The sequence below is a fragment of the Haliotis rubra genome, unplaced genomic scaffold (genome assembly GCF_003918875.1).
Source record: "Haliotis rubra isolate DU_JTF1 unplaced genomic scaffold, ASM391887v1 Scf109, whole genome shotgun sequence".
Taxonomy (NCBI): Eukaryota; Metazoa; Mollusca; class Gastropoda; order Lepetellida; family Haliotidae; genus Haliotis; species Haliotis rubra.
In genome coordinates, this window is record NW_025764992.1 from 533,700 (window position 1) to 552,270 (window position 18,571).

General features: G+C 41.0%; 1 protein-coding gene across 1 annotated transcript; it reads right to left on the reverse strand.

The window, feature by feature from the left end:
* Positions 1-1,987: 1,987 nt before the first annotated feature.
* On the reverse strand, positions 1,988-17,796 carry LOC124283048 (snake venom 5'-nucleotidase-like). Its single transcript, XM_046719068.1, has 7 exons — positions 17,303-17,796; positions 6,180-6,390; positions 5,900-6,031; positions 5,133-5,252; positions 3,877-4,035; positions 3,116-3,319; positions 1,988-2,610 (listed from the first exon to the last, which is right to left on the reverse strand). The coding sequence occupies exons 1-7, from the start codon at positions 17,633-17,635 to the stop codon at positions 2,420-2,422; spliced, it is 1,350 nt and encodes a 449-aa protein (XP_046575024.1). The 5' UTR covers positions 17,636-17,796; the 3' UTR covers positions 1,988-2,419.
* Positions 17,797-18,571: the final 775 nt, after the last annotated feature.

The following is an 18,571-nucleotide window of genomic DNA, read 5'->3' on the forward strand; positions in this document are numbered from 1 at the left end:
CTACACCCGTACCCTGCCAGTGTGAACCGTGACCCGTCACTCATGTTGCACTGTCTCTGGTTGAATGTGGAATGTGTGCTCAACGGCATGCACACTCATGCGCAACGGATTGAACACACGTGCTCAACGGGTGCACGCTCATGCGCAACGGCATGCACACTCATGCTCACCAGATTGAACACGTGTGCTCAACGGGTGGCACAAGCACCATGCAATTAGTCGATTTGAGGTGAGGTTAGGACGCAATAGGAAAGTCGTTTTCTTAGCCTTTGTAATTAATGTTAACAACGATTTATGTAACTCCTATTCCCCATAATTATATTTTTGTTATATTCTAAAGTTTCAGATAAAGCTGCTTAAAGAGGCATGTCACACATTCCCCACTCTACCTGATGCAAAGAAAGTCATTAATGGGTGACCAGTTACTATCAGAATCTATCTGGATTGTGATCTAAGCACGTGTTACCGACGGTATATATTTGGATAGTGACCACGGTAGTTGTTACCGTTAACATCTATCTTGATTGTGACAAAGGCATTTAGCCTCATTATATATTTGGATAGTGACCAAGGTAGTTGTTACCGTCAACATCTATCTTGATTGTGAGAAAGGCATTTAGCCTCATTATATATGTGGATAGTGGCCAAGGTAGTTGTTATCAACATCTATCTTGATTGTGAGAAAGACGTTTAGCGTCAGTATACATTTGGACAGTGACGAAGACGTCTGATGTGATGTATAGACACATATAACCAAGAGATAACATGGTAGTGTTTATTTCCTCAAGAGAGTATACAGAGATAGTATTGCAGTTAAACACATTGCAGCAGACACTAAACGCAGTCTATGCAACGATCTTGACAAAAAATGAAGGCAACTGTTACTCTGCACCTCAGTTTGTATCACATGTATTGATAGCCAGGGGTAACCTAACTCTGATATCTCCCCCTGAGTGCACCAACCAGAGCATGGATAGAACACGTTACAGGAATGATCAATAACATAACAAGACTACACACTAGCTGACAATGAACACTATTACATTCAGTGTCTGACACTTGACAATTCAAACAGCTGAAAACCATGTATGATTTGAATTAAACTCGTGTAAAAAATAATGTCTAACAGACGCTTGTTTTGTAATCGTAATATCCGTTAAGTGTTATTGGTGGGTCAAGCAGATAATAAGATAGGCGAGTATTCAAACAGGTGTCATGTATATCTCCGTATAGTGCAGAATGAACGATTTAATACCCACATTGACACTTGATTGTCATTATTGCATGGACGAAAGCTGTCGGGTCTGTGATTTGGAAACCGTTTTGTATCACTTTCAGTCTTGCACTTTTCATTAATTTTATAATTCGTTATCCACTTTCCAAGTTTCGTTAATTCATCCAACCAGTGTAACATCGGTATGACAACATATTTTTAAACTGTTAATCACAACGTCAACATACATATTGATGCTTGGTGACATTTTCATGACTGAGGCCTAGGTGATCCGTTACTAACGAAGCTGAGTATAACACCCATATTTTGTTCAGATTATGGCAAAGTCTCTTTGATAGACGCTCGTTCACATCACATTGTCCAGTTACATCACGAGACATACATACTGCACTGCACTGCACTGCACTGCACTGCACTGCACTGCACTGCAATGCAATGCAATGCAATGCAACGCAATGCAATGCAATGCAATGCAATGCAATGCAACGCAATGCAATGCAACCCACCCTGCCCAGCCCGCCCCGCCCCGCCCCCCACCGCGCTCCACTCGAAACAGTCCGGACATTTACATTTCCCTATCCAATTAAATCTAGAGATGATCAAAATTTCCGACCACTCTGTCTGGTCACATTCCAAGATTGTTACAAGCAGTAAAGTCTGGTGATCACACATTCAGTCCCCTCTATACAGTCGACGTTGTAGCTATTCTAACACTACAATATCCACATCCATTTCAAAACACAAAGTCAAATCACGAGGTCACACTCTCGACACAATATCGACATATCATCAACGACAAAAAATTATTTTGATTATTCACTGAAAAATATTCACTGGTGAAATATATAATGCATGGATCGCTGATACCTCTTAGGGAAAGGGCAAGCCTGTCCCACCCTGCCACGTGACATCTCAATGTAGTCTCGCCGAGTCACCACACGCACGTACACACACACACACACACACACACAGAAAGACAGACTGACACGCACATACACGCACACTATCATGTCAAACCTCAAGATTGTCACAGCTTGTCTCAGCACACTGTAAAGTCAAATCCTGAGATCGTCACACCTAGTCACAACACACTCATGAGGAACAGAAATTATATGACATACGAACGACAGATCAGCCCAGTCGTGCCTGTAATATCAATATAACTTCCACTACCATGAATGTCGTTTATATAAGCAGGGCAATCATCATGACTGCAACTGTCGATGTAAGGAGCTGTGGTGATGGACGGGTGACGTCATTGATCTCGCTACAAGGACACGTGGGCTCCTTCCTCAGTGTTATGCGGCCATCCAGGCCTGCGGTGAGTGGTGAGAAGCTCTTGGCGTACTCGATAAATACATCGCCGTCGACATCCCCTGTAAGAGTTTTCACACATATTTTATTTAAAGCTCTTTAATCATGCAATCAGCAGATAGTTATCAAATGCGCTCATAAAATCACCAACTTCTGTTGGTTGGTTATACTCCCTCTGACAAGAGTGCGTGAGTAAGGTTAGTTTTACGCCGCTTTTGGCAATATTCCAGCAATATCACGACACAAGAAATGGGCTTCACACATTGTACCCATGTGGGGAATCGAACCCGGGTTTTCGGCGTGGTGAGCGGACGCTTCCACCTCTAGGTTACCCCACCGGCTCTTCTATCAAGAAATAATGACATGAAGCACTGACGGAACGGCGATTGGAAAGGAAGGAGGATCATTATCTATGGATGATCTTCTGCATTGTATAAAGCCATCGAAGCGCCACTGTTTCCTTGACGTTTTGTGTCAAGTCTGCCTGTCCTTTTGCAAGCTACAACGATAACAAGTTCCTACGCGTACTAAGTTGACACATGACCCTGTGCCCCCTGACACACTCACCAAGCAGATGATGTTTGATCTTGTTTTTGTTGATGACGTCATATCCGTCCCCACCATTAGCAATGAAAGATGGCATGATGATCTTGTATATCTCGGAGTCATTCAGATCCACGTATTGGGGCACGGAACAGTTAGTGCATCTGACCTTGACCTCTATTACCCTTTGACCCACAGGCATCGCCATGTCGTACACGATTGTCATACCTGGTAAGACGCAGAGCAGAGAAAAACGCATGACGTATCCATTGTTTACAGAGACCTATAGCTTATAGTGTCCTATTATGGTCTCTAAGGAGAGATTATCGGTTGCCTTCAGGGGTCGTCTTAACCTATAAGGACAGTTTTTTTTATTCTGTGCCAACAATGTGTTGATTTGAGTGTCCAAATTGGGAGAACAATGACTGTCACGATTTGGCTTTTCTTGTATGAGTGAGTGAGTTTAGTTTTACGCCAGAAATCGTCGGCGTGACAAGCGAACGCTTTAATCACTATGTAGCTGGCTACCTCACCGCCCTTTTATTATATGAAAGATAACAGAACATACAGTTTTGTAGCGTTAAAAAGTATGTTTCTTGGCAGCTTGGTAATATCTAAAACAGTTGAATGGCAGCTTCATGACTATTTGTTTCGATGCCTAAACACGTCTCTACTGCCTTGGCCATATAATCCTTCAGGACGAATACCTAGATAGTGTCTAACACACATACAAAAGAAATATCAGGCAGCAGCCAATAACATGGTCTTCATGAGGAAACACGTGCCTGACACCTGGATGAACCCCCCGAATAGGTTGCCTGTCTCCGTCCACTTGGACGCCGCGAACTCCAGCGTCTCCCGGACATGTCTCCCGAGTAGCTCCACGATGTCCACGGTGTTCCGGAACGGCAGGACGGTCAGGATGTCGCCGATGGTGACGTCACCTTGAAATACCATCAACAGAACGATACCTTTATTTTTCCAACTCTGTCCTTGCCAAAGGAAACCTTAGAAATTCTGGTTTCAATTGGCCAAAGAGAGGAGAGACGAAAACAATACACTTCGAGGACGGAATACAGGGTCCTTTGTATTCAGGGTACTCTGTGAAGCTGAATGGCAAGGAACAAGCCATTGTAGGAAATGATTACTCGTGCCTAAATATCGGTATATCCCTCGCTCTCGCTTGGGAAATACCAACATTTAGGCACTCGTGTCGTAAACATAGTATGATATGGGCACGAATATAATATTATGTTTATTACCGAAGTCGTCAAATTGAGGAAAATAATAAATAAACCCAAATCTACTTTTAAACATTGGCTGGCTACCCGCCGTCGCCGCATGTAGAATGCAACGTCATAGAAGAAATGTGACGTCATAGCATTGTTCATGACGTCACGTCACCATGACAAAGTGATATTTTGCCCTAGGGCATTGTATGAAAAATATGAACCCCGATATGTTCGCCCTCGTGGGTGAAATTGTTTGCACTGAAAATGAACGATGTCAAAGCGGTGTTCAAACTCGTGTGAACGAGCGAACGAGCGAGTTTACGACCTCGACCTTCATTTTTCAGTGCAAACACACAAACCTCAGGGGCAGAAAACCGCCGGATGAACCCGCAAAATGTTTAACTGCGAGACATTAAACTCCTGAAGTGAAAGGAACAATGTTCGGCAATCCATTTGGTAGTATGAAACAAATTGCCAAACTTGGGGGTGACTAATGAAACAGGTTCGTTCGCGAAAATCTTGGTATCACCAATTATTGTGAAATTTATTGGGGTCCTTGGGGCAGAAACCGAAGCGAAAAACAATCACACACATGTATGAACGGTGTTTACACAAGTATGAACGATTAGAGGGGTTCAAGAGTAATGAACCTTGAAATTTAGATCACATGACCGCTCTCTCAACCAACCAACGTTCGGGAATCTGTGTAAACTTGAAAGCACGAAATTATTATAAAATATTATGTAGCTGTGACATTACCTATCCGTGTCGTTATCTCGTTATAGAAGAACTGTGTTAGTCCGAGTTACCTCTCTGTATCGACGCCCGGATGCCGCCCCCGTTCATGAAGGCGATGGCCACGTGGTTCCATTCCATGGAGTCGCTGTGCTTCAGGTTCTGGTGCACCATGCCATCAGCTATCAGGTTACCTAGGAAACAAGGAGAGATACAGAAACATACCAGTTAAGAGAAGTCGATCCATCACTACATCAAAGGACAGGAATCAAGGGCTGGTTTGGGAACATTGGTGTGGATGAGGAGAGAGGAAGTTTGCAGATGGAATTGTTTCCTAGACTGATACATGTACCTCAACCGTCTTGGTTCATTGATCCTCTGTTGAACATCTTTGATGAAAAACAGTTACAACGGGAGTCATTACTTGAATTCATTTATCATCCAAAACTGTGTTCCACAGGAGATATTGCTTGTGTGAGATCAAACGATATCTCCTAGGGGATATCGTTTTGACAGTAGATTTTGTACAATGCCCATGATAATGCTATGACGTCATGAACATAATGACGTCACAATGCTATGACATCGCTGCACTGCAAGTCTAATGGCAGTACCGTGTTCAGTGATGTACATTTATCACTGAAAACTAATGAAGAGTGATATTTTATGATAAATAGAATCTCACTCTCGTGTCTTCTGAAATCAAATATATCAACACTCGTTGATATAAGTAAAAGTATCCTCGGCAAGCCTCGGATATTTGTAACATAATCAACTCGTGAAGATATATTTTTTATCAAAAGACACTCGGGTGAGATTCTCTATATATGTTTTAACTTACCCAAATTACACTCTTCGACTCGACAAAAGGTCCGATCCCCTTCCAGCAGAACTTGGCTTCTAGCTACTACCGTGCCTGACTCGTTGGCCACGCCATCTTTGTATGGCTGCATCAGCTCCAGCGTCGCTTCATCTAAAAGACGAACATACGTTGGTCTCTTCCGACATACGTAAAGTTGTAAAGTGGAGTGCGTGTATGATTTGTTGAAAAACGGCCACAAGAATACGTTAACCACCTAAGCGTACGACAGCTTAACTGTGTATGGAAACAATGTACAAACCTTGTGCTGTGTTGTTGTCCAGTAGGATTGGGTTACCTCCCCATGACGTGATGACACCATCCGGGTCAAAGGTGACTTGTAGATCTCCAAGATACTTCCCGTAGGCGTAGTCCTGCACCACCAGCACCTTGGCCCCTCCCGACTGGGTCACCACGTGGGGATACTCTCCTACCGGTTTCTCATTGGAGGGGTGTTCGCCTACAAAGGCAGTTCATGACAGGTTTGACTTGGAATGCCAATACAGAAGCAAGTTCAACATGACTGAAATAGGCAGACATTTTAATGATTGATAATCAACAATAATGATTGATAATTATATTCTCTGGGTATTGTATGCCAACCCTATGTTAGAAGAAGATCCATTAAGGGCTTGCATGTGATTGTGAACTTTTAAGAATTCACATGTGCTTGTGACGGATTGAGTTGATCAGGATACGCTCACGTTTTTGAGGAACACATGGTATCATGATTATTTGGTAGTGACTTAAACACATGCCCATCACATAAACTGGCCAACAACAGAAATGATTTTCCCAACAACATAGTAATCATTTTGAAAAGTGCTTTGATTGTGAAAACAAGTAACAAACGCTGTGTACATGTTGCAAGTGTGTCCTTTCTTTAGTGCGTCAGTATAGCTGGAATCGTCCAATCGACTCTACTTCTAACTGAGATTCCCTATGGATCTGTAAAGTATTGTTGCTTAGAGCCTCATAACTCATTTGTCACTTGGCTTCCGACCTCTTCGTGTGTGTGATGTGTGAAACCCATTTCTGGTGTCCCCAGTCGTGATATTGCAGGAATATTGCAAAAAGCGGCGTAAAACTAAACTCAATCAAGCACTTAAAGATGGTCAGGTTCATTCTCACTTATCCACCACCCTTTAGTTTTGACAAGGATTAGATGGGATTAGTTGACACGGGTTAGTGATTACACTGCTCACTCTGAAATTTGGTCCTGGTGGGTGACACTAATTAGCTGATTTGCCCTGTTACAGTGAACAGTGTTCGTGAACTTTAATTAAATTGTGTCGATTATGCTATTTGTGTTTTTTAATTCAGTGAACACTTTTCACTATTACACGATTATAAAATGGTACATGAGGTTCTTTAAGGTCAGTCACGATGGCTAACCAACAGGTTAATGTCCAGTTTATTCCTAATGGTAGAGGTGGTCAGTACTTAGTGTTCCAAAATTACAAGTTTGTAGTTAAAAGAAGACGAGGAACATCTGTCCATTGAACTGCGCCCAGAAGAACTGCCATGCCACGGTTAACACCAAAGATAATATTCTCACGTCCTACAGAGACCAGCATAACCATGCATCTGTGGAGAATAGAATCGCTGTAGATTCTTTCTTGGCCAATCTTAAGGACCTTGTCCGAAAAGATTCCAAACCAATTCCATCTCTTTATCAGGAGGAGTTATCAGGTAAATATTAACATAAATACTTGGCAACTTTTAATTACTATTAAATACTAAAATACTACAACAGTTTTCTTTGAATTTAACATTGTGTTTCTCTGTTCTAGGTCTGAGAGTGATGAATCCTGACATCATTGCAGAAGTGCCCATCTTTGACAGTGTACGTCCTGCTCTATACCGCTCCCGAGCCAAAGACATCCCCCATCTGCCAGCAACTAGATCAGCAATAGATCTTCCCTGATGCATATACTAAGACGCATGCCAATGACAACTTCCTGCTGTTTTCTCACGGCGACCATGACAAGATCCTGACCTTCGCGACTGACGAGAACCTGCGACTTCTCTCCGAAGCAGATGTGTACTACTGTGACGGAACATTTGACAAGTGCCCTGGTGTGTTCACCCAGCTTTACACCATTCATGCATTTGTGCAAAATAAGATGTGCCCTTTGGTGTATGGTCTGCTCCCAGATAAAAAGCAGTCGACATATGAACGTTTCTTTGAAAATGTGAAGAATGTAGCGGCCTCTAAGAACATTGTATTGATCCAGTGAGTGTGTTCACTGATTTTGAGTCAGTTGCTCAAAACGCCATCAAGATGACTTTTCAAAATGCCATATTAAAGGGTTGCTACTTTCACTTTAGCCAGAGTGTTTGGAGAAAAGTTCAGAAGCTTGGAATGGTAACTGAATATAAGGACAACCTGACATAGGTCGTCTTGTAAGACGAGCGATTGCTTTGCCCCTGGTACCAGTGGACTGTGTGAGTGATGTGTGGTGGCAGGCCCTGGAAGATGCACCTCCTGGGGTGGAACAGTTTACAGACTATATGACATCGTACTGGGTGGAGGGTGACCATGGCAGGACCATGTGGAACCACTTCGCCACCGAAGGCCCCCGCACTACTAATCATGTTGAGGGCTGGCACAGGAAGCTTTCCTGTTTAGAAAACCATCCCAATATCTTCAAGATTATTGAATTTTGAAAAAGAACAATCTTACGTAGAGGCATCATGTATGTAATTAAGAGGAGGTGCCAAACCTCCTCGCAAGAAAGTTAAATATGTCAATTTAACAAACAGATTATGTAACATCAAACAGCAATTCTTGGCTGGCCATATGGATGTATATGCATATTGGGATGCAGTATCCCATTTAACAGGCTATTGAGGATTGTCATAGATATTGAATGTATTGTTAATTTTGATATTGTATGTATTGTTGAAATAAAAAAAAAAATGTAGAAAGACTTACTTTTTACTACTACATTCAAGGGGATCTTATTTCACAGGGAACAAAATTTCAGGGACATCTATTGTCTTGAGGATTATTCCGCTTCAGTGACTTGTCCACCTAGAACAATAGGTGGTGGATAAACGAGAAGACCCCGGTGAGTTGGATCAGTGGGATGAGAGCTAGACGAGAGGGTGAGTTCAATGATAGGGTGAGTTGGATGAGTAGATGAGAGGGTGAGTTGGATCAGTGGATGAGCTAGATGAGAGGGTGAGTTCAATGATAGGGTGAGTTGGATGAGTAGATGAGAGGGTGAGTTGGATCAGTGGATGAGCTAGATGAGAGGATGATTTGGATCAGTGGGTGAGTTGGTTCAGTGAGTTGTTGACTAGGTGTATGTGGGTCACGTCATGCAATGTCAGGTTATCAATCTGACATGGTAATGCAAATTGACTCAGAATATTTCCAGTATGTGAGCCAAGCATCAAATGGCTACAGTATTGATAGACAATGCATCATATTCAGTGCACGTCTTCATGTGAACGATTAACGACCAGCTAATCATGGGGTCGAGTAAAGTATACAAATCTTGCTGAACAGATCAGTGAACTCAGTGACCTAACTGTTCCAGTAGCCTTATTACTATACACCCTTTGTATTATAACATTTCCCCTGAACTGGTAATCTTTCTCTGTCTCTGTTTCTAATAATTGTTTGTGATGTAATTAGTTATTGTAAATATCTTTGGAGAGGGGTTTCATAAGTTGTAAGAACTTGTCCCCGATCCTTTTCACATTGTGAATAAAATATGTTTAAACCAAACTAACTAACTGAGAGAGTGTCAGAATTACCAGTGCTTAAACAAACATACCAAAGAAACACTAAACCTCGTTAATATCAGTGAAAGCTATCTTGGTGTCAAGTATGGTGGCTAATTAGGGCCATCGCTTTCTCGCCTTAAAATTCGGAGGCGAGAAAGCGAGAAAGCGATAACGCGAGACGAGAAAGCGATAGCAGGAGACGAGAAAGCGATATCATTGCGCGAGAAAGCGATAGAGCGAGAAAGCGAGAAAGCGATATTACCCACAATTCAGTGCTGTCTGCAGCATCGACTACAAACCGGAGGTCAGTCGCCATTCGTAATTTCTGGATAGTATGAAATGGTTTTCAGTAATGTTCTTGCCCATGAATGGCGTTGTATGTTTAGACGTTTAGAGAATATCTAATACAGATGTAAACTTTCCTTTGGCATGCAATTTGCACGTATGCAATAGTCATATCGTGAAATAACGGAAACGTTCATTTTGTGATGTCACTAAGGGAATTACATAGTTTATGACATGACTGGATTCGATTTGTCTTAACCAACTTAATCACACCAACCAATTGAATTATTTCTTTGATTGGCATTTTAGAAGTTGAGTTGATGAAGAATAATGACAATTATTATGGATATACAACTTCTTTTATTCTGTGGAGGCGACGTTTCGACATAGATTCTAATGTCGTTGTCAAGCAAGTGATACATGAGTAAGAAATTGAGAGAATATATACAGGAGTAGTTATTACAGTAGATAGGGAATGAGCTGTTTATACAATATATGAGGTTGATGTACAACGCTTGTAGAAGAGATTGGGTAAATTGATTGGAAGCCAGAAGGGTGATATACAATGGATGGGGTTGATGTACATAGTTGAATTGAAACAGATAATGTACACAAGAAATATTATTGATTACTTTATCAAGTGATGGTAGGCATTGGGAATGTACTATCCTTCATCTCTGTTGAGGGCGGATCCTATGTTCTTGATGTGTACTACTTCCAAAAGTTTACGAATTTTGTAGTCTGACTGGTTCTTTTCTATGGTTTTCTTTGAATTATGATGTTGTGTGACAAATGTGTCGGAAGTGCCAGATGAAAGGGAGGGATCTATGACAAATAAGGCATTGTGACGAGTATCTTTTCATGGTGATTTCCACCACGAGTGGCCACCACTAAGACAATCAACCACATCCAAACCATCATCCTAAAATAAAATCACTGACGTGAGTGTGTGAATTGAAATATATGTCGCCTAAGAGCAATATTCATGTTTTAGGTTCATTGTTGATGGTTTTGTGACGCCATATTGTACGCCATCAGTTCAATTCCTACTTAATGGAATGGTGAGTTACACTTACATTTCAAACAAATTGAAACTTGCGTTTCTTTGCAGCTCAGTTTATTACATATACATCACATTCAGAGAGTTTTGAAGTATGTGACACTATAAATGAGCCGTATGTAGACAATTCTATAATAATTATCAGTTCTCGCTGTTTGGTTATAGGTGAAGGAATTAGAAATGAGGCATGGGAACTTAACCATTTATGTTTATGTCACTTTATTGTATTTCAGGTTGATCCAAATACAGCTGTAGTTTCTTTGAATTAATAAAGACGATGAAATGTATTAACTGAAGATCTTCACCTACATGAACCTAAATCGCTCCTACCCAAAGATAGAGGAGACGCACGTGACAGTAAAGCACCTTGGTACATCAATGTAGTAACAGAACCATTCCACAGTCGATGGTGTAATCTAAGCAAATAAAAGGATGCAGTCAAACGTTCGTCTAATCAAAGCTGAAAATAGTACGCAGTTAAACGTTAGTCTAGCCATATATAGTGAACTTCTTTGGGTGGCATTTAGAAGTTACTGTGCTGAACAACTGGGAAAGTTATATGGATATACAACTTCTTTATTATAATGTAAGCGACATTTTGGTCCGCCAATTTCAAACCCGTTCTGCCATCACAATATCTATCAAAACCCATCTTTTCCCCCAAGATTTCTTCTAACAAAAGTGAGATAATAGACATGTTATACCAAGAACTGATTTTCTACAATATATTGTTACACTCCGCCGCCATTTTGACTGTATGTAATAATTGATGTGTGTGATATGTACTCTTATACCACTATTGGTGGTCCATTGAGAATAAAGTAAAGTAAAGGCTACAGCTGGACGTGGTCGCATAGGTTTTGAAAAGCTGATTAGTGTATCCAGTTAATCTTTCGTAACATTTTCGTTTCCAGAGGAGGACTTGAAACTCGTTCAATATATGGAACTATCTACCTGTATCATCTTGTTTATAACCTGGTCAACTCATGTCAAAACGATTCAAATCGAATGAGAGCAATAGGTGGCATTCACTGGGATGCAGACAAATAAACCCTCCTACACATCTACAAAACATTTATCTTGTACACACTGGAGTGAGTCGCTCCGGTCCTTCTCTATCCCCAACTAAACTCCTTACAATATATTAAAAAAGCCACAGGTGCAAAGACTAGTACCTACTACCTATTAGTTACTAGAAGAAACCAAATGACTCAATAACTACCAGACTGGGTCTGAAAATAAAATATCAGAATATATAGAGAATAAACCCTTTAAAACATCCCTATCCAGCCACACATTACAGTGTAAACTCGATTATCCAGACTAACTCACAATGTCAAGGCCACACACCACACGTTTCACAACCAAAACATAAACACCGTACCCTGGCTCCCCAGCCCTACTTTTTAACATTTAACCCCAATTCATCTATTTAGTAGACTCCTTATTAGCTTATCAGCAACAGTTTAACTGTTCTGCACAATAAGTCACAATATACTTTACACCACTTACTTAGTTGAACTTATACGCAATCAACTTCCCACCTTCTTACGTCCAATTTCTCAACTCCCCATCTAAACTAAATTATTTTCAATATACAGGTGTTTATGATATAGTGCTTTATTCCCCAAGCAATAATTTTATTACGTTTTGGTTAAACACACCTACCACGTCGGTCGATGAATTGTGGCACTGTCTCAAGTCGATAGTTGGGAGTTCGGGGACAGACAGACATATACGTATGTACACAAGCCATTCTTGTAGAAGTATGAGAGATTATGGCACATACATTTAGAACAATACCTTTTCCACATAATAGTAGATATATATATGTGTGAAATATGCACACATAAAACGACCAGATGAAAGGCACATGGTGTATAAAATTCCATCACTGATACAATACAGCCCGACTGGGAGTTGGTTTGGTTGGTCTGTTGTTTAACACCGCACTAGGCAATATTACAGCTATATGGCGGCGATCTGTAAATATTCGAGTATGGACCAGACAATACAGTGATAATCATTATGAGCAAAAAACGCTACGGAGTTGGGTTACGATGACATTGTCAACCAAGTCAGCGAGCCTTATCACCCGATCCCGTTAGTCACCTTTTACGACAAGCATGTGTTTCTGAAGACCAATCTAACCCGGATCTTCACGGGTAACATGGGGAGTAGGCAAATGTGTAGCTTAGCCCAGTGTTAAACAGAGCTCATAAAACAGGACTCATAAAATACCTAAAGGTATTTAAGAGAAGTTATGGGCGTAATATCTGTATTTGTATAACACGATGCAACGGAGTATATTCTTATCCTCCATCGAGTGAATGAAGAGACTAGAAACTAGGAAACAGAAAGCTAAAGACGTACAGTGATAAACAAACAGTAATAAGATAACAAGGGAAGCCAGTACTTAATTAGCGCTAAATTGGTATGGTGGATGGACAAATGGAAGCCAGGGATTGTTAATCCCGGCATGAATAATGAGATAACAATGGTAGCATTTAACAAGGGAAATGACAATAAAGACATGCAAGCCAGGAATTAATCCAGACCTAGTTAGTGATGTAACAATAAATTAAATGATTGTTATCCTTTTCACAGACTTTTTGAGAGCGCTCATTTATTTCAACGAAAACACACTCGGTTTCTGGTGTTATTGTTGGATTATTGTTTGGACAAGTCAAAGGATTAATTACAAAAATGCCACAGAATTCGAAAGCATGTTCATTTTGTTTCTATACGATTAAACCAAATGGCAATAAAGCCTGCTGTTGGATTAAATCATACGCAGGTTAGACGTCATGTGCAGACAGGGCAGAATTATGTGAAATATCGCTTTCTCGCTCTATCGCTTTCTCGCTCTATCGCTTTCTCGCTCTCTCGCTCTCTCGTTCTATCGCTTTCTCGCTCTATCGCTTTCTCGCTTTCTTGCTCTATCGCTTTCTCGCCTTGGTATATCGCTTTCTCGCTCTATCGTTTTCTCGCTTTCTCGCTTTCTCGCTTTCTCGCTTTCTCGCTTTCTCGTGCTATCGCTTTCTCGTCTCGTGTTATCGCTTTCTCGTCTCGTGATATCGCTTTCTCGCTTTCTCGCCTCCGAATTTTAAGGCGAGAAAGCGATGGCCCTAAGCAGCCACCATAGTCAAGGGAATTCAAGAGCAACCTCTGCTACACAGCTGATACTTTAGTTTAAAATGAAGATGTCTACTTTACAGAGCACATGTTCAGGCATCTGAAACAGTCATGCGTTAGCCTGTTCCGGAATGTCACCGTCTGCATTGATAAGGCCTTTCAAGGAGGTCATCTGCTGGTGACTGACCCATTCTTTAAAGAGATTGGAATAATAAACACGATTGGACCTTTATAAATGTTGGCTATGTTTCAGTTGCAGTTATATATTAAATATTTAATGGGTTGCAATGACATTAAATATATAGCTACGGGTGGTTATTTCATCGTTTTGTTTCTAAAATATGTATTTCAAACTGGTGATTAATAATCATAGATATAGTAAGTTCATTATGCCTGACCGGTAAATGCCGTGTGTTGTTTTAACTAAATGTCATTTGGTAGCTTTAATTTGATATACTGTAATCACAAAGGCATGCAACCATGTCCCCTTTCCTTGATGCAGATGCTGGCATTTCCCTCTGGAAACAATGGTATGGGACATTATCCATAACAAAGACAGATTTATAAGACAATATTGGGATCAGCTGTTCTTTGAAGTATCCCATGACATTAGCTCCGAATGATACTGATGTGATCCCGCGTGCAGCACGGATAAGTACCCATTTCGTAGAGGGTAATGTCCAAGTAACTCCCCACTCCTGAAAATAATGGAGCCGAGGCCCTACTTAAATCATATTCAAAGTATTCAAAAGCCAAATGTAATGCAAAGAGTAAGAACTATCAAAGTCTTACATTTGAAACTGATACACATCGCTCCGATCCTGAAAAACAATTGAGCGAGCAGACAATGGAATGAGGTCACAAATGTAATTTAACAGTGGGTATCTTACGACTTTGATAATGATCTGGGTGCTGTCGTAGATAAAATGATGTGTACTTAGCATTAACTAACCCACGTTTTATCCAACCAGCCTGTTTCATAAACGTTTTCCCCCTTTCCTTGGACAGCCCTGAGATACCTGGTTCTCATAGAAATAATATCCCAAAGTTCACAAAGGGACAGACTTGTAACTTAGGCGGTTGTATTTGTAACCCAACTTCAACAAGAGTTAACTTCACCGATAGTGTACCTAGACATATTAATATCATGTTCTTCTTTAAGTATTTTCCTTAATTTTCTGAATGAAATAATTTCATTTGATCTGTGTCATCGAGGAATAACGTCTTTAATGACACGTTTGTCGAAGTCATCAGTTTGATCCTAGGGGTATGCGTTGGCACGTTCCCTGAAACGGTTTCACGTTCATCCGTGGATAGTTCATCCTTATGAGGGGAGACAATATTAAAAAAGATGTTTTCCTTAAAACACTTATTGTCTGTAGAGTTCTTTTATGACATCGTTCAGTGATATCAAAGGGCTGCCCACTTTTGATTCTTGTTTGAGTAAAATGTAGACATTTCGCATGGTGCCTCGGGCATCATTTGACAGCATATTTGATGGCAAACTCACACACTGCACTGACCCTGATCAGTAAAGTCAGCTTGACCCAAGGCTTAGACTAACGCTTAGTCCCTGAATATATTTAATTTTGATAGTAACAAATAAGCCCATTTAAATTGAAAAGGAGCCCCAGTGAGGTGGAAGATTCTGAACCTGGGATAATCTAGACTTGCTTCATTTAGGGCTTTAGCATTGCAGGGAGGGCTGGGCATTACGGAAAATAATGTGGTTCAGGACTGTGAGACAGACTACCCAAGGCCGTGCACGCAGGTAGCAAGTTTGACACACGGCTCTGTCAGTGTTGACAGACATTCAGCCAGTTACTGTCACCGCCCATGAGGGAGACACAATCACGAAATTACATGATAACAATGAAGGGACAAATGTGGATGACAAACTAAAACTAATTTTTCTATTTTCATCTTATATCAACATTCTCATACGAATTAAATCGCTAAAACTGGGAGGGGAAAGTAATGCTGACAACGTATAGTATCCTAGTATAATTAGGCGTTTAATAGACTGCCCTTGCAGACATCAGCTTTCAAAACAGCCGGTTTTTCGCCTTAATAACCACTTCCTCGTTCGTACCACTCTCCCCTTTCCGTAACCTCCAATAACACGAGCTGGTCATGAATCAAATTTACTGTTACTAGATAGATAGATAGATAGGGGCTTTCACAATCTGTAGGTTTTCCTTTAGCCGACGGCGTCAGCCAATGGATGAAGAGTTCAGATTTCAAAGTCAAGACAAATGTCTTAGCCGGAGGCGTAATATTTCTGTCAAGGTGTCTCTTGTGTCCTGTTATTGCATGCATTATCCCGTAAAGTAAACAGCGGAATACCGCCGGTGTATCAGGCAATTGTTTGCTGCACGTTCCTTTCATGTATGTATCACAGTTCGGCAATTATCTCTTGCACGTTCCCTTCATTTACGCATCACAGTTCGGCATAGTTTGCTGCACGCTCCCGTCATTGTTTGTATCTCACTTTCGACAATTGTGTCAGATACGTTCCTTAATTGTATGCATCAAATTTCGGGCATTGTATGTTGCACATTTCTGTCCCTGATTTGGCAATTTCCTTTCACTGCACCTGACATGTCATCGTCGTGGTATTATGCTTATTACTGCCATTGAATGTAACGGGTTATTGTACTTTTATCCAGCATATTCCCGTCATTGAATTTAAAAAAACAAATTCAGTCATTTGACGGAGCATATTCCCGCCATTATAAGTAATTGGTGTCATCCTTGCATTCAGCATTGTCTTGTATGTAGCTGGTTGTTAGCATTGTATTCAGCGAATTATTGTATTTGTATGCAGCGGGTTGTCGTGATTTATACAAGAGCCCTGCTCTATTGACAACAATAGTTACCAATCATCGTTTATAATAGCCAACCGACATTAAATATACATGTATAAGTTAACTTGCGTATGGAAACCTTGACTGAGTGGCATTCAATATAGTCACTGGTATGTAGACATGGGATACCCTAATAACCTTGACGTCACAGTGCGAGAGTTCTTAGAACTAACCAGGATATCATACTGCAAGATGATAATGAGATCACTGCGACGTCATAATAGTGTCATAACGCTGTCACAATGCAACATGTTCCTATCCTCATTATGACGTCACAATACACAAGGTTTATTTACTCACCATGACGTCATACTGCAACAGGTTCATGAATCTGGCCACAACAACCCCGCGGTACTTGTAGAACCACAACGTCCCCGAGAACTCGTCCCCTGCAGACAGGAGGATGGTGTTGGGATGGAGGGAACGCTGTTCACGGACCTTGGTCACCAGTCGCGCTGTCCCCCCAAAACATTTCCCTTCTGCCACATCGTCCACCCCACACTGACCGCTGTACTTGTTGGTCTGCTCGAATCTTGCGTGGATGTCGTTGGTGTGGAGGATGGTGAGGTTGAAGCCGACGACCACAGACAGGGAGACGACGTAGAGTGAAAGGAGACACAGCGAGCGGGTCATGATGGCCTCTTCCAGTCAGTTTATTCAGATTACCCGTCCTGTACTCAGTAGTAAAGTAGGACACCGTCGTGACCACAACCAGTTGGTGCGCTATCCGAGCCACCTAGAACAACATACTCGACAATGTTCTCACAAGGATTGTGTGTCTGGCAGCTATGCGTTACGTGTCTAACTATGATAAGGATAAATCAAACACGGTGCTCTTACCGTGCCACGCCTACATATTATCCCGAGAGAACCAATGAGATCATTCCATGCTGCTCATCTATGTTACAATGTAAACACTTATCCCACCCATGTTTACGTTGTAAATCGTTAATATCGACAGTAGATTGACATTTATGAGAATTTATGACGCCCTCTACCCAAGCAACATGTACGACATTCAAGCAGGTCAAATGCATGTACGTAATGACAACCCAACGCTCATCTATGAACGTTAACATAATTCCGTTTTAATATTTGACACCGTATTAGTACACATACCAAACACCAGAAAAATCATAGTATCCTAGATCCAAGTGGAAGAAAATAGCTTCAATCAAACACAGTTGTGTCCAACTTTTTTTGGTAGTAGTTACGGTTTTCTCGAAGTAATAACATGGTCTTCCTTATTTAGTCATCCTTTTCCGGTTTTGTCGAACCTCAGATAACTCGAAGTATTTGCCCTGTTTCCTTCAACTTTACACTATACGGTCAATCACCGTTGTGTACAGATTTCCACTAATATAGAATACACAGAGTAATCTGATTACATTGAATTTGGTTGTTTTTATATACACGATGCCCATGTTTACATTTTGAAACATGAACACCCGAGGAAAAATACCCGGGGACAAATGATAGGTTCTGTTATAATTGTTCCTAAATTCAAATTTTAATGGAAATTATTTGCACAAAGTTCTCAATATTAGAGCCAGCAACGTATTTTTGTAC

Bases quoted from the DNA above. Each gene is read 5' to 3' on its own strand.
- LOC124283048 (XM_046719068.1), bottom strand. From the start codon at position 17,635: ATGACCCGCTCGCTGTGTCTCCTTTCACTCTACGTCGTCTCCCTGTCT. The intron at 6,032-6,179 runs GTTTGTACATTG...TTCGTCTTTTAG, and splicing joins GGACAACAACACAGCACAAG to ATGAAGCGACGCTGGAGCTG. The intron at 2,611-3,115 runs GTGAGTGTGTCA...AAACTCTTACAG, and splicing joins GATCAAACATCATCTGCTTG to GGGATGTCGACGGCGATGTA.